The sequence below is a fragment of the Osmerus eperlanus genome, chromosome 12 (genome assembly GCF_963692335.1).
Source record: "Osmerus eperlanus chromosome 12, fOsmEpe2.1, whole genome shotgun sequence".
In the NCBI taxonomy this organism is placed as follows: Eukaryota; Metazoa; Chordata; class Actinopteri; order Osmeriformes; family Osmeridae; genus Osmerus; species Osmerus eperlanus.
In genome coordinates, this window is record NC_085029.1 from 8884130 (window position 1) to 8911363 (window position 27234).

A 27234-nucleotide genomic window follows, 5' to 3' on the forward strand; every position below is an offset into this window, starting at 1 on the left:
CAGAAGTTCCATACAACAACTTGCACACGTGTGAGGAGGCAAGAGGTGATTAAGCTTCCACTCTCAACAGACATTTTTGCTTCATCGTATTTGTCTTGTTAACTGGAATTTACCATTTGTATGAAGGTAAAAATGGTCTCGTTTTAAATACATTGACATAACAAATATGTTATAATATTATATTTAATTCATATAGTTAAATTAATTACTTACTTTAATGGTGAACGTGAAACATAATTTATTCGAGTAGGCTAAAACCATTTCTTTGCAACACACGTGAGAGTTATTTTTGAGGCAACCGCGTGCGAGGTCTAATCCACAGTGGATGCACACCCAGAACGAGCTGTCCTGTCTTTCTTCATGGCAAGACCCGATGATGTTTGTCTAGCATGGCTATGGTTCCTGAACAAACGACTCACGGACCGTTATGGCTATTAGCCGCGCTTATATGGACTCCCTGTCCCGAGGCATCTTTAAGAAATTCGTGGTCATGCTGTGCACACTCCTCACCTCTGTGTTCCTCCTGCACTCCCTTGTGGACCGCTGCACCACTATGCCGACCCCGGTAAAAGCCTCAACTCAAGTCGTCGGGTTCCTTGCTACGGAACTGCATGACTTGAGGTCACTGAGGAGAAAAAGACTGTTACAAAAATGGACCACTAAGTCAGACTTGAGCCATGACAGCGCAAAACGAATTTCGCGGTTCCAAGACGCCGACGCAGAGCATGTTTTGGTCGGAGCCCAGGTGGAGGATCCAGAGTCGTATAGGCACATATCCCTGGATTTAATTTCTTCGAAAATAATTTCACCCAGGTTCATAGAAAGGATTGAAGACTCAGTTAAACTCAGTCCGCTGGGAGAGGGGACCAAAAAGCTGCCCCAAGCCCTTATCATCGGGGTGAAGAAAGGAGGGACGCGCGCTCTGCTCGAGTTTCTCCGCGTGCATCCCGACATCAGAGCGGTGGGAGCCGAGCCGCACTTCTTCGACCGCAACTATGATAACGGGCTGGAGTGGTACAGGTAAAAATGCAAATGCATGGTCTAGTTCTACAAATATGTGAAAAATTATTGCTACTATTTTATTATAATTTTGGATGTGCGTTGTGCGCTATACCTACTTCCTATTAGCCTAATTATTACCTATGAACAATACTTTTTTTCAAATGGTTCACAAATTAGCCTTAAATATTAAAACTTAAGACTACGTGAGTGAGATGTGATGTGATCACCTCAAATCATCGAGGCTATATGCCAAAAATCTGCAAAAAAGTTTTTACATTTTGTGTAAATCTATCGAAATGTTTGAAAATAAACACTTGAATTCTCTAATTTCTAAATGAAGATGGCTTATAATCCATTCTATGGCCATGTCATAGCCTATAAAGTAAAGTTACGGAGTATAAAATCATATAAAAATATAAAAGATACTGACGTTGTGTTAAGTCTTTTTTTTTTATCTAAGAGCCTATTTAAAATGTCAATCCATTTACATGTTTCCTGATCTATACTGTTATTAAAGTAATTATTAATATTCTTAATGATTAACGGAAATTGCATGTGGGATTTTTGCAAGATTAAAATTGACTTTTAAACTTTTCTCTAATTTTGGCTAGGTCTATAAAGATAAGGCGTAATATGTTTTTAAATTGCATCAATGACAGTATATAAATCATGTTATTTATTTTTTTAATCAACACCAAACTAAGTTAAAATTACTTCTCCTAATGAAATAATTCCAAACAAGTCCTAAAACTTTGTTTGCTTTAACAATCAATTAGAATTTAACAATATTAATACATTAAAATAGTTTCACTTCATCAAGGCTTTCTTTATTAACACAGTCATAAGATTGGCAAAGGTGATAGTAAATTGTAAGTCTAAGTAGTACTGGTCAGTCAATCCAGATTTACAACCACACATCTTAACACTTACTCTTCCTTGAATTTGTTAAAAAAGTGTTGTTAATTATAATGAAAGGCAGATTATGTTGCCTCAGAAAATGTTTATTGGTTGTTTTAGACACAAACAGAAGAGGCTTCGGATAAACTCAACTGAAAGTGTTCCAACGCCTAAAGTAAATCCTGTCTGCCAAAATTTTACACTCTGAACACCCTCACAAACGCAATCTCTGTTCTCTCTCTCTCTCTCTCTCTCTCTCTCTCTCTCTCTCTCTCTCTCTCTCTCTCTCTCTCTCTCTCTCTCTCTCTCTCTCTCTCCTTGTCTACCATACTTATTTGTTATTTATTATACGTTTCATCCACATCAAGCCTATGGAACTATTCGCCTACTATGGTTTGTGTGTGAGTGTATGTGTGAGAGAAAAGTGTGTGTTTATTTGTGAGGAAGAGTGTGTGTGTGTGTGAGTCTGTGTGTGAGCACTCATTCACATTTCTGCAGGGGCTCTCCAGGGAGTACTGTCCCCTTCTCCATGGCTTGGTGTGTAATGGGGCATTGCAGACATTGCAGCTCTGTTATTAAGAAGGATTAGAGCTGTAATGAAAGGTTACCTGAGGGTCTCAGGAGGTATAATTCACCTTCTGATTGAGTTAATGCTTTGCAACTCACTCTAAAAGCCCGTACAAACTTTTACTCTCACCTCCCCCTCCGACAACTCCCTTGCCCCCTGCCCCCTCAATGTCCCATTACCAAAGACCCCATCTCTCGCCCCAGTCAGACGACTCCCTCTGTGCGCCTCGCTGAGAGGGAACACTCAGTCTCTCTCTCTCTCTCGTTTTGCCATCACTCTTTCACACCCTTCTGTTTACCTATTCATCCATTGTGGAGGGTTATATCCATGAGGGTCCAATCTATCCTGACGGGTTGCCAAGATCCTGAGGAATTCCGTCCATGCCTCTGAGGACAAACCTCGGAGCCGGTTACACTTAATGCTCTCCATTAAAATGGGAGAGCTCTTGAATTGAAATGGCCGAGGAGGAATAAATAAGAGTTAGAACAACATGACTGAGTCTCTGGGAGTGCATCTGCTGTGGGGTGAAGCCCTCCCGTCAGACTGCCTCAGCCAGACTCACATCCTCAGTATTAATGGCCACTTTGTGTGTGTTTGCTTGATAAAACCTCACACTCACTTTAGTCATGTTTGCCTGAAGCCAAGGAATTTTGCCTAAAAAGTTTTTGTTCAGGAGTTTGACTGTGCTAGAGAGTTGCTAACTCTCAACGACATGTTTCAACCCTTTTGGACATCAACTGTCAACTTCAGATCTTTTTTTTAGTCTTTTGTATTGCTGGCAAGGAACCTCCCAGAAGTTTTATAATTCTGATAAAATCAGACATATTTTTTTTAAGATATTGGAGAATTAAAAGTAAATCACTGGACGAGATAATCACACTCTCGAATATTTATATATCTATTGCCTCATGGTTTAAAAACTAGGTATAGATTGTCCTGGTGACTGTGTGAAACAAGGCAACATTTTCTTTGACTAATCACCACGTCCAATTTGCTGGAATTATGGGCTTCTTTTCATTATCAACTGTGAATTCTTAAAAGTAAAGGCATGGCTCTCCAGAGACTCTTTGTTTATTGTTATGGCCGATATGAGCATGAATCCCTCCTGCCTGGGCCTGTGGGAATGGGACGGACCCACTTTAACACCTTGCAACTCTTGATGTGACGTGTTGAAGTTGTCCAGTCTGTGTCTCCATCTTTCCTCTGTAGAAGAAATGGACATGTTCCAATCCGAGCCCCATTATTTGTGGAAGGACGCGCATGGGAAATATTTTCACGGAGCTTCATTGAGTTTCGTGTTTGACTTTTTGGGTGTTCCCTGTCTATCGAGCATGTCGCCCTTTCCCTGACCGAACTGAAATTGTATCCACCTGAGGTTTTACGAACTTAGAGCTAAAACACCCATCCTTAGTATAGCTCCAGAAAAATACATATCTCACATTTATCACTACAGTCTGTCTAAAGTCTGTCATATCTGCTCTTGCATACACACAGATGTTCTCAAAGGCCGTAACTACACAGGTCGACATTGTTAGTGCTGAAACAAGAAACCAACAACAGTTAAATAGCTCGGTGTTCCATTTCACCACACATAACTTCACCACGTTGTGAGACAATAGCTCACGAGTAGACAAGCTTTTGTTGTGGAAATGTTTCGTCAAAGTGAACACAGGGGTCAGTCCTAACGCTGTGATGTGAGGAGGTGACTGCTGTGATGTCAGGAAAAGGTTCTACTGTGTTGTGTCAGGGGCCTTCTAAGGTTACCCTCAGCCCGGCCCTCACCTGTTGAGGGTGTGTGTGTGTGTGTGTGCGCGTGTGTGTGTGTGTGTGTGCGTGTGTGTGTGTGTGTGTGTGGGGGGGTGTCGGTTGTTTGATGTCACCAGACTGGCTGGATAAAACTAGACTAAATCATTGAGTGGGTTAATTACCCTTCATAAAAACACATGTGACCTGCACAGACAGAGGTCTCTGCCTGCGGCCTACTACTCTCTCTCTCTCTCTCTCTCTCTCTCTCTCTCTCTCTCTCTCTCTCTCTCTCTCTCTCTCTCTCTCTCTCTCTCTCTCTCTCTCTCTCTCACACATATATTTGATCTGAGTCAATGCTCCTTCGCACACTTTGCTTCGCATGTTATTAGAAAGGGAGTGAAAAAAAAAGTAGAAATTGGGAGTTTTTCTCTCTATGAAAGGGATTGTGTTTAAAAGGAAATGTGGTAATGGTACTAAAAAGTTGCCTTAATAATACAATCGGCGCCAGAGTGGGGACCAGTTTGCTGTGAAGTGCTCTGGGCCTATGGCCTCCTCTCTGTACTACCATGGAGAAAGAAAGCCCCTTACATGTGGGTACAGTGAGAATATATCTATGTTGGTTTCAGCTGCAATTCAAATGTCATACAAGATCCAGATGTAAAATGTTCAGAATAATATTGTATGTCCTCTGCCTTTGCGAATTCCACCAATGCCCATTTTCTTCGTTTTGTGATGATGATCATTCTTTCCTAGATGAGTCTAGCCAAATAGCTTTGTTGACACGGCTCCACACGTGAAGAAATTCCACAACGAAAATAAATTCTCTCACTCGTCAGCACTGTTGGTGAAAAGCGGTTTGAATTCCCTGCATTTTCCGTGAGATCCACTTCCAGGCGGGTTCGCCTGTTGGCAGCGTTAGGTGTCAATTAGACACCTAACCTAAAAAGACATGTCCCTCATCACGGTGACTGTGGACAAGCCCGGAGGCTGTGGATAGCCTGGGTGGGGGGAGAGGGAGGAGAAGGAAATCAGAGCATATCTGGAGTTGTGGTGGGCTTCATTCACGGCCACGGGAGCATAGCTGGGAATGAGAACATGTGACTTTGGGTTGACGCTCGCACGTTTGGCTGACTGGGACACGGGATGAGGATGCAGTTCCACCCCGCCAACACACACACACACCCGGGACTTGATGGTGTCTTTTGATGTAGCCTGATCAGGAGTGCAGCAAGGTCACGGCATGGTCCTCACACCGTGGTTTTAAATAGAGAGAGTAGAGCCTCCACTGTCAACATGTTGTCTGCGAGGCGGGAGCGGCTCGCTCTCCGGGCACAGACAGGCTCCGTGTCGATTTAATACCCTCCCCTGTACCCTCCCCTCGTTGAACTCGCGTTGATTTATCGGAGTTTCCAAGGCCCGACGATGCCGCACACTGAAGAACACAGAGCGGCTTGGAGGTGCTGGGGACCTGGGTGGTGGGCAGGAGGGCCCTCGTGTTGCTGGGTGTGCAGACTCAGAGCCAGGCAGGGGAGCGGGACAGGGAGGGAACCGAATCCGTGTCGGCCTCCTAAGCATGAGCCCTTGCCGTCTTGGAGGGGGGGGGGGTGTCTCAAAGTGATTATCATGGGTATAATTGTGAGGCTGGACACGAGGGGTCCCTCACCTTCAGTTGGAGGAATGCAACCCACGCTGCCGTACCCCCCCACCCCCCCACCCCCTCACCTTCCACCCTCCCGGCACACCCCCAGCAGCTGACCCTGGGAGGCCCCCATACTGCGGAGAAGGGTTGGGGTGGGGTGGACGGGCGGGAGGGGGCAACAGAACTGCCTGTCAGCAGCTGCCCTCTGGCATGCTGGGAATCTGCCCCCCCTCCCCCCCCCCCCACACCGATGGGAGGGTGAAGACAGGCAGCAGGTGCGGGAGTGATGTGCAGACACCTACTGATCCATCCCCCCCCCCCTCCCCCCCTCCAGACGTTCACACCTGATGTTTTCACCTGACGCACCCCTACCCTACCCCTGTCCAGCCCCTCAAGGGAGCCCAGTCGGGTAACTTTGGTACAAAATATCCCTGGCCCCCCTCTAGACAGGAAGGGTAATTGATGGTGGGTAGGTCAGCCAGGGCCAGCGAGAGGCCCTACCACCCTCACAGTACAGCCACACCACATGGTAACGTCGGGCTAGGGTTACTCTTGTTTCTGTCGAGTCTGTTGTTTATTTGCTTTGTAGATTAGAGTACACAAGTCGGCAACTTGTTGGACCCCCTCTGATCCTGCCCCCACTCTGGCTAAACAGCTGCCATCGGTTTTATGAGGTATTAGTCCCAGTTCTAAGCAGTATACATTCTAGGATTCAAATTACAAAAGAAACTATTTAGTTAGCTTGCCTCCTCTGCCTCTGCCCGCAGCGTGCCAACGTACTGCGGAGCATTTGCTGAAACCACTTTGTTGATGTCTTACGGACAGAACAGCGATACCCCTGACATGACACTTCTGTGCACTTCTGAAGAGACCTTTAGTGATTTACTTTTCAGGGCATGTGTGTGAATGCCAGCGTTGTTTGTTTTTCACCGAGCTCCGTGGAAACCTGCCATGTAATGTTCTCGAGCATTACAAAGCTATAGCCTTGAGGCACTTCACAGGGTTTCCACTTGATACGACTCAAGTCAAATTGAGCAAACCCAAAATGCACAATATTTCTCGCTCCATGGTATTTTTTTGTTCCCCCTCTGGCTGTCCTAAGCTGGAGGAGGTTAAGTGTTATCCGTCCACAAACAAAGAGAAATGTTAAACCTATCATTTGGCACCGTGGGGATCGTATGTACTATACCAAAGAGCCTTAGGCCACGCACTCAGACTCCTCGGTAAAACCAAACGAAAGGAACCGCTGAACTACGCCGAAAATTCATGCATGTCAAGACTTTCAAAGCTTGTGCCAGAAAGCTTTAGTATTCTGGAGAGGCAGTGCCAAAGCCGCGATATTTGGGCAGAGAAGGAGCTGGGAAATGATGCGTGCACGGAGCACATACGTGTTACAGCCCTCAATGGGGCGGAATGAAGGAATCAACCCCGAACCTCAACATGATGGATCTCTCTCTCTTGTCTCCCAGGCAACAGCTTTATCACAGGACAGGGAAGCCTGCTTATTTTTTCCAAGAGCGAGAAACAGGGACAGAAACAGAGAGAGAAAAAGAGAAACAGAGAGAGAAACACAGAGAGAAACAGAGAGAAAAACATGGAGAGAAAGAGAGAGAGAAACAGAGAGAGAAAGAGAGAAACAGTGAGAGAAACAGAGAGAGAACGAGAGAGAGAAACAGAGAGAGAAAGAGAGAGAGAAGGAGAGCGAGAGATAGAGAACTAGCACTTTGGGAAGCATGGGAACCAATAGAAAGAAGGAAGCGTGTGAGGGTTCTGTTGTTTCGCAAACAAGTTCGCCGCACATTCAACGTTTCCGCGTTTTCCGGCATGCTTGTTCGATCCTGTGCTGGAAAAAGCAGAAGCCATCAGTTTGTATTCATAACACACAGACCTGTACTGTAACCTTGCAACACAAGAAGAGGTTACATAGTCCATATCTCAGCTGCCATACGGTGGCCACCCTACGACACCGCAAGCCACACAGCTGGCTGTCACACCCCGGAACGTTCTCCCTCGATGCCTTCTCTCTGCTCCCAGGCCCGGATGTGTGTGTCTTATCTGCTGCCGTCTGTGAGGAGATAGGATGGCTCCGTGCCTCTGTTCTGGCTGTCTTTGTGTCCCAGAAGGGCACGACGGCAGCCAGAAGTCCTGGCAGAGCCTGTGCGGCCTTGGGCCGGGGCCATGCCAGGGGCCATGCGGGGATATGCCATGCCGAACCTCGAACACAACCTCAACCTTGCTGCAGACCACAGATTACCACACCTCTCTGTAGGACACTGAACACTTGAGAGGGTGACCTTTTTTTACAGGTGGTGGACGAAACCTAGAATTCCTGTAGATGGAGTTCTGATATGAACACGGATGGCTCCCAGTGGCACAACGGTAATGAACAAAGAGTCCTACAGTGTTGAGAGAAACTAACCATGTTGGAGATTAGGGTCTGGCAGCTCTGTCAGGGTGGGTCTGAAGGCCTACCTTACTGTTGCGGTGGAGGGAAGGCAGACTGATGTTTTCTATGGAAATACACGGACGGAACAGAAGCACCAGTGATTCATGACATGTGTTCTTGAAAAAAGCTACCTGGTTCCATGAGTAGAAATGCAGCTGTGGTCCGTGCAATACTATCGCAATTCCGGACCCGAAGAATAGCACAGCTCCAGTGTCTGTCATAAGGATAGAGAGAACAGTAAAAACATTGACTGACACGGCTCGCCCACGCTGGCTCGATGCCATATCGCACACCATCCCAAACAACCATCTATAGAAAACCATCCGCTCGGTGTCATTAGCCTTCTCCTTCCTTGGCAAAGAAAGATGGCCTCTTTTACCAACTTCCCCGAGTGCGACGCGCTTAATTAAAAAGAGGAATGCGATAGAAAATGAGCGTGCCACCCCATACCCATGTATTGATTGATGGTGTGCAACAGCTCGACTCGGGCTCTCGGCGTCAAGATGGAGGAGGGTGATATCGGGTCTCGGTGGTGCTCGGGAGGGGCCGTGATTGATACGCCCCCATCTGAGAGCCGGGAAGCCACCCAGTAATTGCATTAATCTTAACCTGAACACTTGTAATTGCTAATGTAACTAGCCCTGACTGTCCATTAGACAGGAGGGGAGCTTGGTGTCAGAGAAAGGATGGAACATCCCACTGTGTTCCACGGCTTCCCCCGGTCAAACAAAAGAATCCTGAAGACCATCCCTGCTCTTCCTCCTGACGAGGATTTGCATGGTAATGAGTGGATCTGGGAGCTGGAAGCTGTGTTTTGGATGGCGATGAATGGGACACCGGACCGAGATGGAACGCGATCTCCACGGTACACGTTTACACGGGCCCAGATCTGTTTTGCCCCAGATGGATCTTTTGAACAAAAGGCCACTTAGTAGATCACAAAATACCTGGCATGACCTGAAGGTGTAGCCGGTTTCATTGTCACCTTCTTTTGTGTTCAGCGTCCACTGGGTCCTTTGCCCTTGTATCGTGTCAACAAATGCTTCTTTTTTTCTCTTTTTCGGACAGCCAAAGATCCTTTTGACACACCTTGAGATATTGATCCGGTTGTTTTGCCAAAGGGTGAAACAATAGTTTGAGGGTGCTGACCTAAAGAGACAGGAAGATAGGAGCTTTTTATGAGGTGGTTTTAGTGTCTCCTCTCGAAACTGGACACCTTGAGAACTGGAGATAAATCAAGAGCGCAATAAAATCTATTTTTCTTGCTCTCTCGTGTCTCATTCTCTCCTCACACCCATTTCCTTCTGTCCGCCCCAGCAAGTGCAGCGTTTGTTTCCGTGGCTGTAATAAAATACAGGCATTGAGTACCGACTATCAACATTTTGGGAAATCAATTCCTTGGTATCCTACTGTAGCTGGCTGCTGTTATATTATATGTGCTGTTATGTCTTACCGTTATCAATGTCAGCTACTGTTCTAAAGCGAGTTCAGGTCTGTTTAGAGAGTTGGAACAACAAACCCTCCCATATGATATATCACAAAGGAGATACATTTGTGTATTTTTACTACTTCAATAACTTCAAGAAGATGGGCTTTGGGCTTATTTTCTGGAGATTTGATCTGATATATCTCCCTCTCTAACCTTCCTTCCGTTCCTCTCTTTCTCTTTTTTTTCAATATATCTCACTCACACACACACACACACACACACACGTACAAACACACATAAATGCATCTTCCAAAGACACTTTATCCATTGTCCATCAGTAAAGGAGGAAGCACCCTAGTGCGGTTGAGCTCTCCGTCTAGACTGCTCTCAGATCAGATACAGTGGCACTGACAGCCTCCTCTAACAGGATGGTGTGTTCCTGACTCGCCACCGAAAACACCCCCCCATTTATTATTCATGCTGCCAATTAGCAGAGCTGCATTATTTACTCGGAGCTGGGATCACCTCCATTAAGAGATCGGCTCTGCCTCATCGTGAATCTCCCAGGTGGGCCTACACCCACCTACCCCCTCGCCCCCACCCGCCCCCACCCATCCCACAAAATACCGCCTCTCTTGGCCTCTCCTCTGCCAAACATTATTAGCATTGTTAGGGTAAAAATGAATATTCCATGCCATGTACCGTGAGCGTACACTTACATTGTGTCATAACCTCAAGACAACAACAACATTGTTTTGAATTATGATTAGAGTGATACAGAGGTCTGTCTTGTGAGATGCGTTCAAGGACCCTCCCTAGTTTATGCTCGCAGGAAGAAGTTGTGTTTGCGGCCGTGCCTTTGTTTGGCAAGGCCCTGAGGACAAACCTGATTTATAGGCCCTCAAATCGCTCCACAAAATCACTTCCTGTTTCCCTCCCTGTGTTTACCGGACATTCAGTCTCGCTGGCCCAAGGTTGGATCAAAAGTGGTTTATTTTAATTCGCTTATCTGCTTAATTAATGTCCCCTGGGCCTCCCTGACAACCACAATTTCATTACACAAACAATTTAAAAAAGTTTTATTGACACCAATGGGAGTTCAGGGCCCCCCACACTGGTTTACATGTTGTTCCCACACTTCTGTGGTTGTGTTACTGTCACATCAGCTCTGAGGACTCGTCTTAGGAAGATGACTCCATAGCACCCTGGAAATGTAGGGAGGGATGGGATTCTATTATTTGCCCGTCTATTTATCTTGTAGATAAGTATTTAACTGACAGTTAAATTAATAATACCGTAGGAGGGAATGTGAGAGATGAGAATGGTACACACATGGTACAAGACCACGGTTGGATTCAATGCAGTTTCATTCCATTTCAGGAAGTAAGATTAGTTATGAATTATTATTAATGATTATTATCACTAAAATGTTTAAAACAATTGCTTTAATTAGGATTCCTCCGTCTGGAACTATTGTGTTTTGTAGATAGGATCAAGCTACATCTAGCCAGCATATTGGATTTTTTGCATTATGTATGTAAAAGTTGTATTGTGTTCGATATAAGACTGCATTGGCAGTGTATTCCCATTCATGTTAGTCATTGAATGCACTCACGCAAACAAACTTTCCAAAAATGAAAGTGCCTGTGGCTCAGTTTGCTAAAGAGCATCTGGATTCTAAAGGAAAGTGGATGGAAATCCGGATGGATGCAGAGATTCAGAATTCGGATGAGTGTTACTGCTTTTATGGTTCCTTTTTCTGCACTTAAGTTTAACCCTCTTATGTTAATTTTACAATATTTTGCAATTTTGAGGAGGAATTCGCCATTGCTGCTTGTAGTTATTTTATTTTTTTATTTGAAGTTGTTTCAGTTTTAAGTTTGATTTGTATGAATTAAAGCTGAATTTGGTTGAAACGCTCCCGGCTTGCCAAGGAGAGTTACAGGATAGAGGCTCCAATATTCAGTTTCATAAGAATGAAAAGTGAAAAGTAACAGAATCAAAGCCAGAAAAACGTTGGCCAAGGTAAATGTTTTCCTCTCACTGCTGGGCTGAGGAAACATTTGCTTACAGTAAAAAAATAAATAAATATGAAACCCAAATCTAATTATTTTCCAATAAGCAACTGAATCTTTCTTAATCATAGTTTTTTTTTTACATTCTTCCTTTTCTTTATAAAGGGAAGGATGTGCAGGATCCAGGATCCAGCTTGTGCATAGCTGGATCCTGCGTCTCAGTTCAAGCGGATGGCAAGGGATTCTTTTTTATTACATATCAGCAATTCAGGACTTGGAAACATCAATGTGTTTTTCCCCATGCGACTAAGAGTTCTCCAGTTACTGGAGTCAAGCTTCCAATTTCTCCGTTTTGTTGTTTGGAGTTTGCATGTTATCCAACCTTTGTTCGTCGTACTTCGATTGTGTAAAACAATTCGGTCTGTGATTTAGATGCTTCACCATCGCGCGGATCCTCACTGCGGCTTCGTTCAAAATGAATGCTCTTGCATTCATTTTGTCAAGGTTCACCAGAACCATCAATCTTCCTGCTGGTGCTAGGAGAAGGATCCTGAGGGTGTACTGGGCCTTTGGTCGCCCCCCTACCCCACCTTCCCCAACACTCCACCACCATCGCAGTGGGGAAAGGGCTACCCTCTCACACGCCATTCACTCCATCTGGTCACGGCCGTTTCCTGAAGTCCCGGCAGTGCCAGTCAGCCGTTCTCTTTCACTGGTGCGTCTCTCCTCTCGCTCTCAGGTTTCTCTCGGTTGTATCCAGCTGGCTTCTGCTCGGGGGCAACGCTGGCACTGCTCGATGCACCAGGAGGGATTTCCCCCCAAGCCCACAAAGCTGATTCGTTCTTTCACTAAATCCCACTGTTCATTAACTCTTCCCCTATAGGCTTCTTGATGCACGTTGAGAGCAAAAAATGTCCTCTTTATGGTCTGCTTCGAGTCTCCTGCACTGGAGACATACAGTGAACACACACGTTCATGCACAAATGCACACACATACAGGAGCACACACACACTCAAACTAGATACAGTAGCCATAATATATGCATGGATATACCCATTTGTGCAGACTTCTGTTCAACACCAACGATGTTCCACATGAACTCTATATGTTGTTGGTGGTTCTAAAGCACGTTTCCATTCTCATGAATATGAATGTGTTTCATTTGCATATTTGTCATGTTTAGCCTATTTTCTGGGTCCATTGGTTTTCTCGTGCGTCCAACCCATCCCCATGTCTTAACTTTGTATTTTATTTGTTTCTACTTTAGCTTAACAAGCTCTGCATTTATTCCAGAGCTCTGTTTGGTATTTAAAGAACATCTGTCATTCAAGGCCGGTGGAAGTTGACTCCACAACACTGAGCATATCCACACATCCTCTAGAGTCCCCCGTCAATGTTAATGTGTTTTGAGGACGATAACATCAACGTGAAAAATTGGAGAAAAAAAACCACCCTGATTGATAATATGAATCATCAACTGGCTGGCCCCTCCCCCCGCTGAACACATCATTTACCAAGGCAACGCCTTGGAGAGGGGCGGGGGGGGGGGGGGTTCTTCAGCCCCACACCCTCTGATACCCCGGCAGACCGAATGAAGTGAGCCATGCCTCGCGCAGATAACTGTTAATCTGTAGCTGTTCGCGTTAAGAGTCTGGCTTGTCGATCAGTCACATGAGACGCGTACGCAAGCCCTTGAAACCCTTAAGCAGGGCACGTGGCCGAAACCTTTGTTTGTTGCCATATTCATAAAATGGCCGAGGTTTGATTGATATGCAATGCTTTGCCTGCGTGGTACAGTGGGTCTGTGTTTCAGCTCTCGGTTTTACACAAGAAGAACTTAAGCTCTCTGCAGTGCCCTTTTGTCCTGCCAGACAAAAGAACCTCTACCCTGTAATCACAGTCTATTTCTACATCCATCCATCTCCTCTCACAGAGAGATGACAGGCTAAAACATTAGCACGTTGTCAACAGCTTCCAAGACACTTCATGTTATTTTGCCTTCTGCAGTACTTTTCCATCTCCCGGTCGGGGCTACCTCCACAGGGCTGCATGACGTGTGTGCGAGCGTGTGTGTGTGTGTGTGTGTGTGGCGTATGTGTGTGTGTGTGTGGCGTGTGTGTGCTTCATAAAGGGGGTGTGCGAGCATGTGTGTGTGCCTCGGAGTAGATGGAGGTTGTGTGGTGTGTGTGTGTGTGTGTGTGGCGTGTGTGTGCTTCATAAAGGGGGTGTGCGAGCATGTGTGTGTGCCTCGGAGTAGATGGAGGTCGTGTGGTGTGTGTGTGTGTGTGTGTGTGTGTGTGTGGGGGGGATCTTCCTGCCGCATGGTCAGTTGAGCCTGGCCATGCGGTGAGTTTTCAGGTTTCCACCAGGGTCTGTGTAGTCTGGGCCAGGGCCCAGCCAACCGCCAGCTCTGCTTTGGCCATTTTGTGTCATGTTACCCACTGTCTCCGTTCCACAGAAGACGTGTTCAACACCCTGTTATTCTCCTTTCCTTTCAGCACCCTCTGCTCAAACACACACACACACACACATACAGCACCTCCTTCAGACATTAGGTACATTTAGCAATAGCCAGGTGCTGTTCATACTCATTCCAGATTCGATTCGCTTGTTTGTTACTGCCACTGCCTCCACCGAAACTGAATGCGAACTGTAGAACTCTACGTTGCCAGGGCTGTTGACTTCATGGATAATGCAAAAGTAGTCAAATGTAAATGGTGCATTCGGCCATGTCACTCACCCTGCCACCCCCCCCGCCCCCCCCCCACACACACACACACACACACACACACCACCACAACCACTTTCTGCCTTCCCGCCGTTCAGTAACCCTGCAGCCAATAAATCTTGCTGGTAACTCATTAATACCAGCAGATCATTATTCCTCCCAGTGGTAGAAGGAAACAAACAAGAGAAAAATATTCTGGTAATGTTTTGGAAATGTTATGGTGGAATGTAACCTAGTATCTGGGCCCTGCTTCCGCTGTGTACCTGGCAGGGACAGATGGGCTGGTGTGTGTGTAGTGAGTTCATGTCGCGAGATGCAATAAGGTAGAGGTTCTAAAACATGCTCGTCTGTGGCCCCCCTCTCAGCCTATGGAGGGCTGGCAGCCTTGTGGGGAGGGAGGGAGGGTGTGTGTGGTGTGGGTGTGTGTATGTGTGTATATGTAACTCAGAGTGGATGGTGTGTATGTGTGTACCTCAGAGGAGATGTGTGTGTGGGTGTGAGGCGGGCGAGGGGGGTGAGGGGGTCGCTAGAGTGCTCGCTGCGGTTTGGCACACGCATGAGGAGAGGAGGGCAATGTGAGGGCACCAGGCTCTTTGTGTTCTCAGGGCACAGCCTTGGCAGAGAGGAAGGGAGGGAGAGCACAGGGAGAGATACGGAAAGAGAGACAGATAGAAGGAGAGAGAGAGAGATATGCAAGGAGCATGGAGACAGTTTAATCAGTTCAACATCCTCACTTCTGCCCACCACCTGCTGCTTGACTCCCATCCTTAAGCCTTCTGCGCACACCCCTCTCTCTCTCTTCTCTCTCTCTCTCTCTCTCTCTCTCTCTCTCTCTCTCTCTCTCTCTCTCTCTCTCTCTCTCTCTCACTCTCACTCTCACTCTCACTCTCACTCTCACTCTCACTCTCACTCTCACTCTCACTCTCACTCTCACTCTCACTCTCACTCTCACTCTCCCTCTCACTCTCTCTCTCTCTCTCTCTCTCTCTCTCTCTCTCTCTCTCTCTCTCTCTCTCTCTCTCTCTCTCTCTCTCTCTCTCTCTCTCACACACACTCTCTCACACTCTCTCTCTGTGTCTCTCTGTTTCCAAACAGAGGCTGGAACAGATGGGTCATGGGACTAAGCACCATATTTCATTTTAACGATTTGTGTTTGGATAGATAACGTTTGCGTTCTTCATTTACTAAACTCACTTATCAATGCCAAATGAGGCTGAGCTGTTGTCACAAGTCTGAGAGTAAAACCTTCTATTTTCATTTTCACGCCATAAACTCAGTTCTTCTTTTTTCTGGAAATCAGTTGTCACTGCACAGGATTCGGAGAAGAGCTCGCTTTTTTCTACGTTTCAAACCGCTCGCTAGAGGAACAGTTGTAATCTGGGGCCTTCAATCAGAATCATCGGGTGAAGTTCTCCACAGGTCATAGAGTGACACAATGTACCTCTCTGTCTCCACCTCTGGGCGCTGGGAAGCTGCCTTAAGCCCTGTAGCATTTCCAGAAGTCGCGTGCTTGCGCTCCTGCTATAGGTCAAGGTTATTGTTTTGTTCTCGCAAGTAAACAACAGAGCCTGTTGGGACTTTTAGAATCTTCCTGGATCTCACGGCCCTGTGGAAGCAGACTGACAAGTCCAGAGATGGACGACGTCAATCTGTGGAGTTGTGGCTGCGGAGATACTCACCGCCTCATTTCCAAAAGCTATCGTGCCGCACGTGACTGAAAGACAAAGTGCATTTTAAACGCCGCTCCATATATAACCTAGCGACAGTCGCACGTACACATTATCTCTCCTGCGCTCCCTGTCATCCGTATCGCCGTTTTTAATCTCACCCGACGTCTCTCCGTCTCTCTTTCGCTCGCGCTCGGAATGCAGAGGGCCGAATTGAGCTCCCGTTGCCATTTCATAACCTCATAGCGCAGCATGTCTTCATCTCCTGGAGCCTCCTTAGACTCCTCATGCTTGTGTGGATGTCAACCGGAGCTGGCAGTGTAAAACCTCAGCCAGAAAGATGTTCATTTATTCATAGTTCCCATTACCAGAGCTCCTCAGTCATTGAGGATGGCAACGTGAACCAGGCCGATTGGTGTGGCCGTCTGTGTGAGGCAAAGCAGATGGACAATGACGGCAGAAAGATTCTGGGTATGCCAGAGTTAGATTAGGCACTAATTGATCATAGTGGACTGTCTAGGGGGGGAGGGGGGGGGGCAGGAACGTGGGTTTCCAATGAAAACAAGAACTCTCAAATATGAAGATTCCAACCTGTCTTCCTGTCACTGGAGCGACTCGTGACCTCTGATTCCGTCCATGCCTCAGTCATGTACACGTGGAGTATTAGACATACATGAGAGGCTTCAGTCCGACGCGGGGGAACAGAAGTGATGTGGGCTATTAGCCCCCAGTTTATGAGGAGCCTGGGTTCTTTGTGTTTGACATCTTCAAGAGTCAGCTCACGTTTCCCTGGCGCTGGAATCTGTAATGAAACGATCATCTCTCCTTTTACAAGGCTTTATTTAATAGGGCTTCTGCTGGAATACCTATTAGATCATGGAGGAAGGGCTGGGAGTCGCACTGAACAGGCTGGGTGAAAGCCACCATGGAAGCCTCCGGTCTATCTTGAGTCTCCTGTCAGTTGAACCCTGTTAGAAAGCTCCAACAAACCGAGTGGGATCTCAATGCAACGCGAAGCACACTGCGGCAGAGGGAACTGTTAGGGTAGCTCCAATCCAATAAGGCGAGAACATGTCAAACAGAGTAAATGTTTGCCAGCAAAATCAATGGGATCCCTCTCTGAGCTGCAGGGATACTGTGGAGAGCAACTTGCCAGAATGCGTCACTTTCGGGCGAGTAAGGAAGAGAGATGGGATTGTCTTTTTGCCATTCCATCATTTTTACGTTTGTATTCTAGGAAGGCTTGAGTCAAAGCGAGGTAATCTCATATCAGACAGACCCTCTAATATTTATAAATCACAAGCTGGTGTGGCTTTCCCTCCAAGGATAATTCTTCCCCTGATTCCTCTCCCGGCATCATCACTCCACGATGAGATCTTTGAGCTTGCAAAAAATGGGCTTGAAGTACATGCCTTTTTAGTGACAGCTTACAGTGTGTGGTATCGCCAAAAGGCTGGCACGTTTCCAGTATTTCCGAGGGTTGGAAATCATAATTGTAATGCTCCAACAGACAATATCATGGCATTTATCCACGGGTAATTACGGCAGAGCAATCCTCTCAAATCCACCATTTTAGTTTCAGACAAATTCCCACTCTATTATACTTTCATGGATACCTTTGAATCATACTTTGAAATGTGGAATTGTTTTGTGGGAAAGCGATTGTTGTCTCATGAACAGGGACCTACATTTTTACATTTAAATGAATAAAATGTCAAATGTAGGTGTCTAGCAGACAGAGATTTACTCGAGTCTAGATCTCAGAATCTAATTGCCATCACAGAATCTTGAAGTATTTAATAATTGAAGTACCTCCAAGCTAAGGAAACACAATACCTTAAAATGATCTCAAGAATTATGTCTGAAATGTTGGTGTCTTATCTTTCGCAAGCCTTTGAGACCCTAAAACCTGACATGGCCAAAAAAATTGCTATTGCTAAAGCTAATCCCATTGGGCTGCTCTACTCAACTCTGTCTGAAACTCCCTCCAACTCCAAACAAATGGGTCAGTGTGATATTAAAAAGTCATGTTCATGCTATATCTGGATACCAGCTAGAGACACACACACTGACCCAGACCTTGTCATTTCTCTTAGTACACAGTGTTCACGGTTTTAACAGGCTTGGAAAAGGTCACAGACAAATTGAACGGAACACTGATCAACCCAGCACCTCTAACCTAAGCTTGGAGTAGCATGCGGCCTTGCTTCACTCCAGTGTAGGAGAGAGAGAGAGAGAGAGAGAGAGAGAGAGAGAGAGAGCGGCCTCTCTCGTGTCGGCCCATGCATTAGCTTTCCTCCCAACGGTAGAGGCTGAAATCACAAGTGGGTCAGGGTGCAGAGCCTGGATGTTATTGTGGTTTTCTAAAAGGTTGTGGGCTCTGGTTGTGCTTCTCAGCTGGTACCGCCCCCTGTAACCCCCTCCTCCCATCAGCAGCCCATTTGCCTCCACTGTTATACAAGGTGAATTATTCACCAGTCGGTTACCGCAAAGATAAGGTTTATTTTTCCTCCTTACGTAATAAACAGGGGACTTACAGCACCAAGAAGAAAAAAAAGAGGGCTCGCTGAAAACACTGTTGAGAAATTTATAAGAACATACTGCAAAGCTAACTCTATAAAAAATGTACTCCAATGCATGGTGGTAGTTGATATGGAAAACGAAATGAAGGACAGAAAGGCACTCACAGTGAAGAGTCCACAGCAGGAGTGTTTATTTGCACGAGGATTGAGGAAAACTAGTTCTACGACGTGCCGTCATTGCAGTGTAGGGTGAAATATTATTCTAGCGGCTCATACATCATCAATTTTAACTGCAGTTTGTAACATATATAGCCACGTAAGTTTCGTGTTTTCATTCCGCGTCAAAATGAAATAGTCTGCGTCAATAAGCAAACCTTTCCATTTTTTTCCAAGTGTACTGTAGCAGATTCAGTAGTGGTTTAGATTGGAATATGATTTAGTTTTTTTCTGATTTACAGGTACCTATATATATTTACTACTTTGTATTATTTCCAATCTTTAAATGTGTTTGGACCTACTTCCTGCTACGCTGAACCCATCCCTGTGTTCTACGTTTCAATATGTTGATTCTTTATCTATGGTGGTTCCCATCCTGGCCTTACTTGTTCTTTATCTCAACCTTGTCATCTGTTCCCATGGGAGAAACGTAATTCCTGTCACATCCTGTTATTCCAGGAAAATATGAGTCTCTTATCTAGTAATTGTGTCCCTTTCTAAATGACTTCCTACCTCCTTCCCATGCAACACTCCTGCCCCTCTGCCTTCCCAGGGCCACCTCCTTACCATTTGTATTTTTAGTCTAGCAGATTTCAGTCTGTGTCACATTTTTCGAAGGGAAGTTCGGTTCCCGACACACTGCGAGGGTCATAGAGTACAGAACGTCTGGGGGACGGGAGGGGTGTTGTGAAGACAACGATACAACAGGACTGACGTCTGGGAGGGGAAGCAAGGGAGGCCATGGAGCTGAAGGGTGCCACTAGAAAGCGGAGGGAAGAGATTATAAATACATCTGAGGGATGAAAAGAGGTGAGCAGATATCAGGCGGTTGGAGCTGTAGCTTGGGGAGGGGGGGTGGTGGGGGGAGAGGGGGGGGGGTTGTGGGCTGATCCCAAAAGGCGGGCGGCTCACACCTGTAATCCCTAACTGCCGTGATAAACGACCGGAGCTTTCACCACGGCGGCTGTCCGTGACGAACGTTGGTCCCGTTAACGACAAGGAAAAGGAAAACGGGGGGAGAGAGGGAGGGGGGGGGGGCAGGGTTAATTTATAAACTCACCTGTCGCGCTGTCTGTCAAAGGAGAGACGACAGTGGGAATGTGTGTGGCGTGGAGGTTAAGCTGGCAGCACACCCTCTTGTCGTATCCTAGCTCTCCCGTGGTACGGCAGGGTGCGTGTGGCTGTGCCGCCGGGGCAGTTAGCCCCTAGGGCTGGTGTGCTGCTTCCTTCTTCCAGAGGGGGGTTTGGGGGAGGGGGTTGACAGGGCCGTAAAGCGGCCGTCCCATCATCACGCACCAGCCATTACGATAAATCATAGTCTCAGCACGCACACACGCACGCACACACTCACACACACACACACACACACACACACACACACACACACACACACACACACACTGCTCCCTGACCTCATCCTGAGCCCACTGACCTGGAAAATGGCTGCTGAGGCCTAGCAGGGCTGGCCACTTCCCCTTGCCTCAAGCAGCAGAAATATTGAGCCAATTACAAGATGATTATCTGGTCAGTAAGCTTGGGGAGCCCGCAGGGAGCGTTTTCGGTGCCTGCCAGCTTCCCTGCTGGACGGGGAGGATGAATCAAAGCTCTGCTGGACAGAAGGGAACACAACTCATGCTCACTGGCCTCTCTGCAATTAAACTCTACCTCCATAGACAGACGATGGAACCATTCCCCTATCTCTTTTGACTGCTCTGAGGTCATTAGAAAGGAATTTTGGTAAATTAATTTTTTTCTTGGGGGGGGGGGGGTAATTCAGATGTTAGTTTTGGAATGGTTGGTTTTGAAATGTTTCAACGGAACATTACAGGATGGTTGCCGTACAGTGTGTGCTCATGGTCTGTGTGCCTGGGTGTGTGTCTGTTCACCTAAAGCGTGAGGGAGTTACACATGAGTCACAGTGTCTGGGACAGAGGCAGGTATGCGAGCTGGGCTCTGCGAGGGGAGGGCATGCCACGGGGAAATGAAAGCAATGATGCGTCAGGCCCCCGTATTCCGAAAGCGGTCTTTTTATAGACAACCTCACAATGGGCGCATTGACTTACGTCCTATACCATTACACTACCTTTTGCCGTGTGTTTAAACAGGGGATAGAATCGCCCCAATGAGTCTTGGCAGCCTGTGCTGCCTAGTGAGTAACAGATGATGTGAAGCCCCTCTCTAAGTACAGAACTAGTGCCATGTTCTACGCTATAATGGTCGTCCGGCATGATATTATTGGTGTTTGTGGCGTCATCAATATCGAGCTTCCCCGCCGTTTCATTTTACTTTTGGAAAACCTCATTATAGACTCTCCCATTTGAGTTGTTTGCCGCATTGAAGTTCTGTTAATGTGGGGTAATAGAGCTGGGCTGCGATGCGTTGAGTGTCTCTGCATTTTGTTGCATCAGTTGTTTCACGGGCGAGGCCTGCCGCCCGTGTTTCACGCATCGCTGTGCGCAGGGAGTCGTATTTTAGCAGCGCGGAGACGACTTCAAAGCGGCCCTGTGTGGAACTGCAGTAAATCTCCGGCTCTTGGAAGGGGCACGAACGCGTTACATCACCTACGCTGCCAATAACGTTTCATTCGAAAACCCCTGCATGCGGTTTCCCGAGGAATGGAAAGAAATACTCTTTTGCGTGTAGCGCACCAAAAGCGAAGCGGTGTCTTCTGTCCTTCTGTCCTCCTTGAACCTGAAGAATGTGTGGCCTGGTGTATCAGGGCCTGTGATCTTTCGCTCTCGCTTTCTCTCTCCCACCCCTTCTCGAGCACTTTGAGATGTCTTTAGCATTAAAGGGTTTATTTAACCTACAAATCTTCCATACACAGACAAAATCCATATGAGCCAAACATCTGGGAAGTTAGTCTTCACAGAAGGCCCTAGTTATGGTTGAGGGATATCAATTTCACATGACCAAATCCCTCCGAGGGACTTTGAATCCATTCTTACAATCACTATTAAAGTAACATCAACCTGGATATCTGATGCCTTGGTGACCTCCATTTTGAGGAGTTGATGGACCGTATTTGTCGAGCGCACTCGTTCTCCTTCACTTCCTGTTCCTCTTTCGCATTCCCATGAGCCCCCCCCGAATGCCCTCGCAACACTGCACCACCCAGAGTGCACAGATAGACAACACAACAAGCAAGATGCACCCTATCAAATATGAATGCTTCTTTAAGAACGGGGCCTGATGCCTTTTTCATGAGCGAGCTGTGTACTCTTCAGCATCGATAGATGACGTCCTTGCTGGTTCAGCGACGATTCGGGACCGTGGAGTGTTGATAGGACTTAAAGACCACCTGTGTGTGCCGGTGTCCCGAAATCCATGACCCGTCCATAATCTGTCTCTATGTTCTTCATGGGCCTGCTGTTCTGTTTTCTGAAACACTATTGGACTGTTGGACGCCCCATGACCAAGGCCTCCATGCCACTGCAGCACACTGGGAAACTGCCTTTGAATTGTACGTCTCTGAGCTCTTTGTTTTGAAGCTGTGTGTCTGAAGCCTGAAGGGCTGTCTGTGTGAGCGTTCTGTCAGTGAGCAGCGCGTCTCTGAGCTGTGGCGTGTCGGGGCTGTGTGTGTCTAGACCTAAGAGAGTTGTCTCCAGTTGTGTCGGGGCTGTGTGTGTCTAGACCTAAGAGAGTTGTCTCCAGTTGTGTCGGCGCTGTGTCTCCGAGCTTTTGTCTCGGCGCCGGCGAAGGTGATGGAGCAGGGATAACCTGAGAGGAAGGGAAGCTTGTCCCCCATCGTTTAAATGCCCGCCCAGCCCCCCCCCCCCCCCCTCCACCCTCCTACATGCAGCTGTAGGTGAGCCACTGACACAGGGAGGATCGGGGTTGACTAGCGGTCAATGTCGGACGGATGTCCGAACACAGCAGACTCGTGTAGCACACACGGCACCCCACCCCCCAATACCAACCCCCACCCCCTCACACCACCACCACGCACGCAAAAAGGCATCGACCCCACCGCTTCCTGTGTGTCGCCACGGCAGCCCTGACCTTGTGACCGGACGGCGCCAGGTTCGAGCCACTCAGGATGCTGAGGCACTTAACCCTGGATGCACCTGCGGGAACGCCATGGAGCTATTGGCCCATGTCACGAGAGGCCGGCTGCATGCGGTTGTCATATCTGACCCGAAGCCAAGGTTTTCTGCTTAGTTTTCACCTTGGAAAGACAGCTGTCAAGTCTGACTGCAAACTCTCATCAGTGGTGAATGCACTTTCACTATTTTGGCCATCGAACAGTAAATGAGACAAAATCAACGCCATTGAAGCCAACCTGTGTTTTACCCGTGTTATTAGGTGTGAGTGCTAGGGCTTTAAGACCTCAGACTCCCTGTGAGAAATGCCAGCCCTGGCTAAGATATCTGCCCTGTCTGCCTCATCTAGATGCGTGTATGCTAAAGAGAGCAGAGTGGGGATTGTTCACTAGACTGTTACTGAGGCAGAAACAGTGCGGCCATCACATCAGGAAAACGTTTAGCGGGCGAAGGCAAAAAAACAAAACAACAACAACAGCGTGTGTCACTGTGAACAGCAAGAGACTGGAAATATAAGCAGACCACATCATTCTAACCACATAGTTGACCGAATGATATCCCCCTGCACTCACACCTACACACACACGCCCTCGCACGCACACACGGCCCTCAGTAATTCTGTCACGACCGGTAAACTGTGTCTGCCAGGGGACCTGCAGCATCCTTGGCTTTAAGCAGCACCAGCAGAGAGAATGAATAATTGAGGCTGGCATTCTGTACTTTGGTGAATTTTAAAGCCGTATTCTGCAGAGGCTCTAAATGGGCGAGAGAGAGGGAGCGTTAATCATTCATGGGCTCCTTTTATCCGCTTTGGTTCAGGTCACTGTCCTGAAGGCGCTCTGGGCAGAGGGGTGGGGGTGGGGGGGTGGCGGTGTGGGGGGCGGGGGGGGGGGTGAGAAGAGTGGGAGAAGGCAGTAGGAAGGGTGGGTGGCAGGAGTGGTGTGGGGGGGGTGTCAAGGCCGAATAGTTAAGCCTGTTTCTCGCCTCTTATGCGAGCTTGGGATGAAGACGAAGTAAAAAAGAAAAACAGCCCAGATGAAGAAATGTTGCCAAGGAAAACCTTGAACTAAATATTATGGCTGAAGTGCCTGCGCAGCTGAACTTTCTCGCAGTAAATATTGGAAGTGGGATTTATAGGTATTCTTTCAGCGCTGGTATTTAATTTCCGAGAGTCTGACGAGTAAAAAAAACAGTTAGACGCAGCTTTTTTTGCCGCGTCTAACTTTTCTATGTCTCATCTCATCTGTATTCAACTGTAAATGTTTTAAGTGGTGCCTAGAAGTATAGGAGGTTTCCAAACAAAGCCCAATAGATAAATACATGACAACATTAAAATATCAGTGAAACACTTAAAAAAAAATTAAAAAAGGAATGTAATTCCAATGTCAGTTGGATGTCCGAGGAAGAAGGACATGAAGGTATTTAATTATGCTGAGAGAGAGAGAGGTCGTTGGCATTGGTATTAATGTTTTATTAGCATCTGGACTGGTGTGTGTGGATGGAGAATGATGGCGCTTCACGTGTTATACGAGAGTGAGGACTACCCTTCAAATGGACCCCGGGGACACCCAGTCTGGGTTTCACGATCCTTCAGTATGCCGGCTGGGAGCTTCACTCTACATGGCTGTCAGTGGAGGTTCAGCAGTGATGGAGCTGAGTGGAAATGAGAGGCTGCACGGGCTCTTGGCGGTTAACTAGGCGTGTCGATAGAGCCGGTGGATGAAGACAAAATAAATATCCCCAAACGTAAATAAACTGTTGAGGAGTGTTGTTGTTGACTTATTGGATTCCAAATGTCTGAAGAAGAATCTTGATGTAATCTTATTGAAGTCTTTATTGTGCTGTGGGGCCGCCTCCGCTGTGACGTTTTTTTTTGCTTGTTTTTTCAGTCGCGAGGGCAAAGGAAGGATATGCAGTAATGTGAATCTCTCTATTCGTCTCTCTCTTTCCTCTCCCTCGCTCCCTCTGTCTCCCCCTCTCTCTCCCTCTCTCTCTCCCTCTGTCTCCCCCTCTCTCTCCCTCTCTCTCTCCCTCTGTCTCTCTCTCTCTCTCCCTCTCTCTCTCCCTCTGTCTCCCCCTCTCTCTCTCTCCCTCTCTCTCTCCCTCTGTCTCCCCCTCTCTCTCTCCCTCTGTCTCTCTCTCTCTCCCTCTGTCTCCCCCTCTCTCTCCTCTCTTCAGGGAGCTGATGCCCAAGACCCTGGAGGGCCAGATCACCATGGAGAAGACCCCCAGCTACTTTGTGACCAGAGAGGCTCCGGCCAGGATCTCGGCCATGTCCCGGGACACCAAGCTGATCGTGGTGGTGCGTGACCCCGTCACCAGGGCCATCTCCGACTACACCCAGACGCTGTCCAAGAAGCCCGACATCCCCACCTTCGAGAGCCTGACCTTCAAGAACAGGACCACGGGCCTCATCGACACCTCCTGGTCGGCCATCCAGATCGGCATCTACGCCAAGCACCTGGACAACTGGCTCCAGTACTTCCCCATGGGCCAGATCCTGTTTGTGAGCGGGGAGAGACTGATCAGCGACCCGGCCGGAGAGCTGGGCCGCGTGCAGGACTTCCTGGGGCTCAAGAGGATCATCACAGACAAACACTTCTACTTCAACCAGACCAAGGGCTTCCCCTGCCTCAAGAAGGCCGAAGGCAGCAGCAAGCCCCACTGCCTGGGCAAAACCAAAGGGCGGACCCACCCCAACATTGACCCTGAGGTGGTGCAGAGGCTACGGGACTTCTACAGGCCTTTCAACATGAAGTTCTACCAGATGACCGGTCGGATATTTGGCTGGGATGACTGAACGAACGTCATCCATGTTCGGGTTTGGTTTTGACTGTGTGTCAGCAGCCACAATAAGCCGAAGCAATATGCGCCTGTGAGAAGAAAATATAAAGCCTAATCTGCTCTCACTGGCAAGCCAGATATGCAATGTTTCACTGTTCCATTCTAGCATCACAGCTGCTGTCTCAAATCCAGTGGAAGGGAAATCGGCTGGTTCATTCTGGATTGATGGAGCTGTGAGTGGGACAGGTCTTGTCAGTGTGTGAAGTGCTTTTCCAGTTGGAATCAGTGGCAGACAAACGTGCTGTGCTTCTGTGTTTGGGGACGTTTGGGGAAATCACAGCGTCTGGAAAAAGCTTTTTCCAGGTGACTTTATGCCATATTTTAAGCATAACAAGCTGCTTTCAAAGTTTAACATTTTATAGAAAAATAATCTGAAAAGATAAAAATAAATGTATTTTTGGAATGTATTTATTCAAGATTTATTACACATGCATTATATACTTATTTTAAATAACTCATCACTGATATATGTTTTGTTCTTATGCCTAGAGTTTGTTTTATATTGCACAACATAAACGCTTTACTCTCATTTTATTTCTCGGTTATTCGTTTTTAATTGGTCTATTATTTACATCGATGGGTTCCCACACTTGTTCCTGTTTAGCTTCCAATTCCAATCTTGTGACGGTTTGTTTTTGCATGGATCCTCTCCCGTTAGGTTAATTCAATTAACCCAGTTAGGGAAGAAAGATAGATCTCGATTCCACAAGTTACAGCTACTCCGACATGGAGGAAAGAGACAGCCCTAAGGGCCTACCCAAGCTAATACTCCCATTTCCTCGACATGCCTTCCTCAGAACTGAATACAGTTGATGTCACTGGCCTGTCGCTGCCCAGAGGGGAACCTCAGACGGAGGTCTTCTTCAAGCAAGCAGCTGTAGAACAATGGAGAACAGTGTTTCTGATTTATATCTGGCAGTATTGTAAACTTCCACAGAGCCTCTCTCTCAGAGCAGATGTGACGCATTTTCATTTTTTTTGGGGGGGGGAGCTTGTGTTTCGGGGGGAACATATAACAAGGTGTGTGTCTCCACGTGTCGTTCTCACTTTGTCTCCTCCCTTTTTTTTAAGGTCGTTGTCATTTTCATGCACACTTTCAATAAAAGATAACCGATCAAAACATGTGGCAGGTGACCTTTGTGGCATTTCTTCTGTGGATTCTCTTCATTCCAGAGCTGTCGTTCCTATTCAATACAGCTCTGTTCGGATCTGGAATGTAGTGCTGATGGTTCTGATAAACCCTCCTCCATTTGAACGTGGCATAAATCATGTGAACATTAGCGTGCGGCACAGCTCTCTCGACACCCCCTCTACACACACACGCATGAACCAACACTGTGTCTGGCGTCTTGCCTATCACTTCTGTTACACCTTCCTCGATTGTCTCTGCTTATCTCCTCTCAGCCTCCAGGACAAGCTTGCCTGTCCAGGGATGCTTGAAGGGCTTTCATTGATGCTTTCAATCGGAGAG

General features: G+C 47.2%; 1 protein-coding gene across 1 annotated transcript; it reads left to right on the plus strand.

The window, feature by feature from the left end:
* Positions 1-26744, plus strand: si:ch211-216b21.2 (heparan sulfate glucosamine 3-O-sulfotransferase 3A1). Its single transcript, XM_062475522.1, has 2 exons — positions 1-1020; positions 25098-26744. The coding sequence occupies exons 1-2, from the start codon at positions 428-430 to the stop codon at positions 25717-25719; spliced, it is 1215 nt and encodes a 404-aa protein (XP_062331506.1). The 5' UTR covers positions 1-427; the 3' UTR covers positions 25720-26744.
* The last annotated feature ends 490 nt before the right edge of the window (positions 26745-27234 follow it).

Bases quoted from the DNA above. Each gene is read 5' to 3' on its own strand.
- si:ch211-216b21.2 (XM_062475522.1), top strand. From the start codon at position 428: ATGGCTATTAGCCGCGCTTATATGGACTCCCTGTCCCGAGGCATCTTT. The intron at 1,021-25,097 runs GTAAAAATGCAA...TCCTCTCTTCAG, and splicing joins AACGGGCTGGAGTGGTACAG to GGAGCTGATGCCCAAGACCC.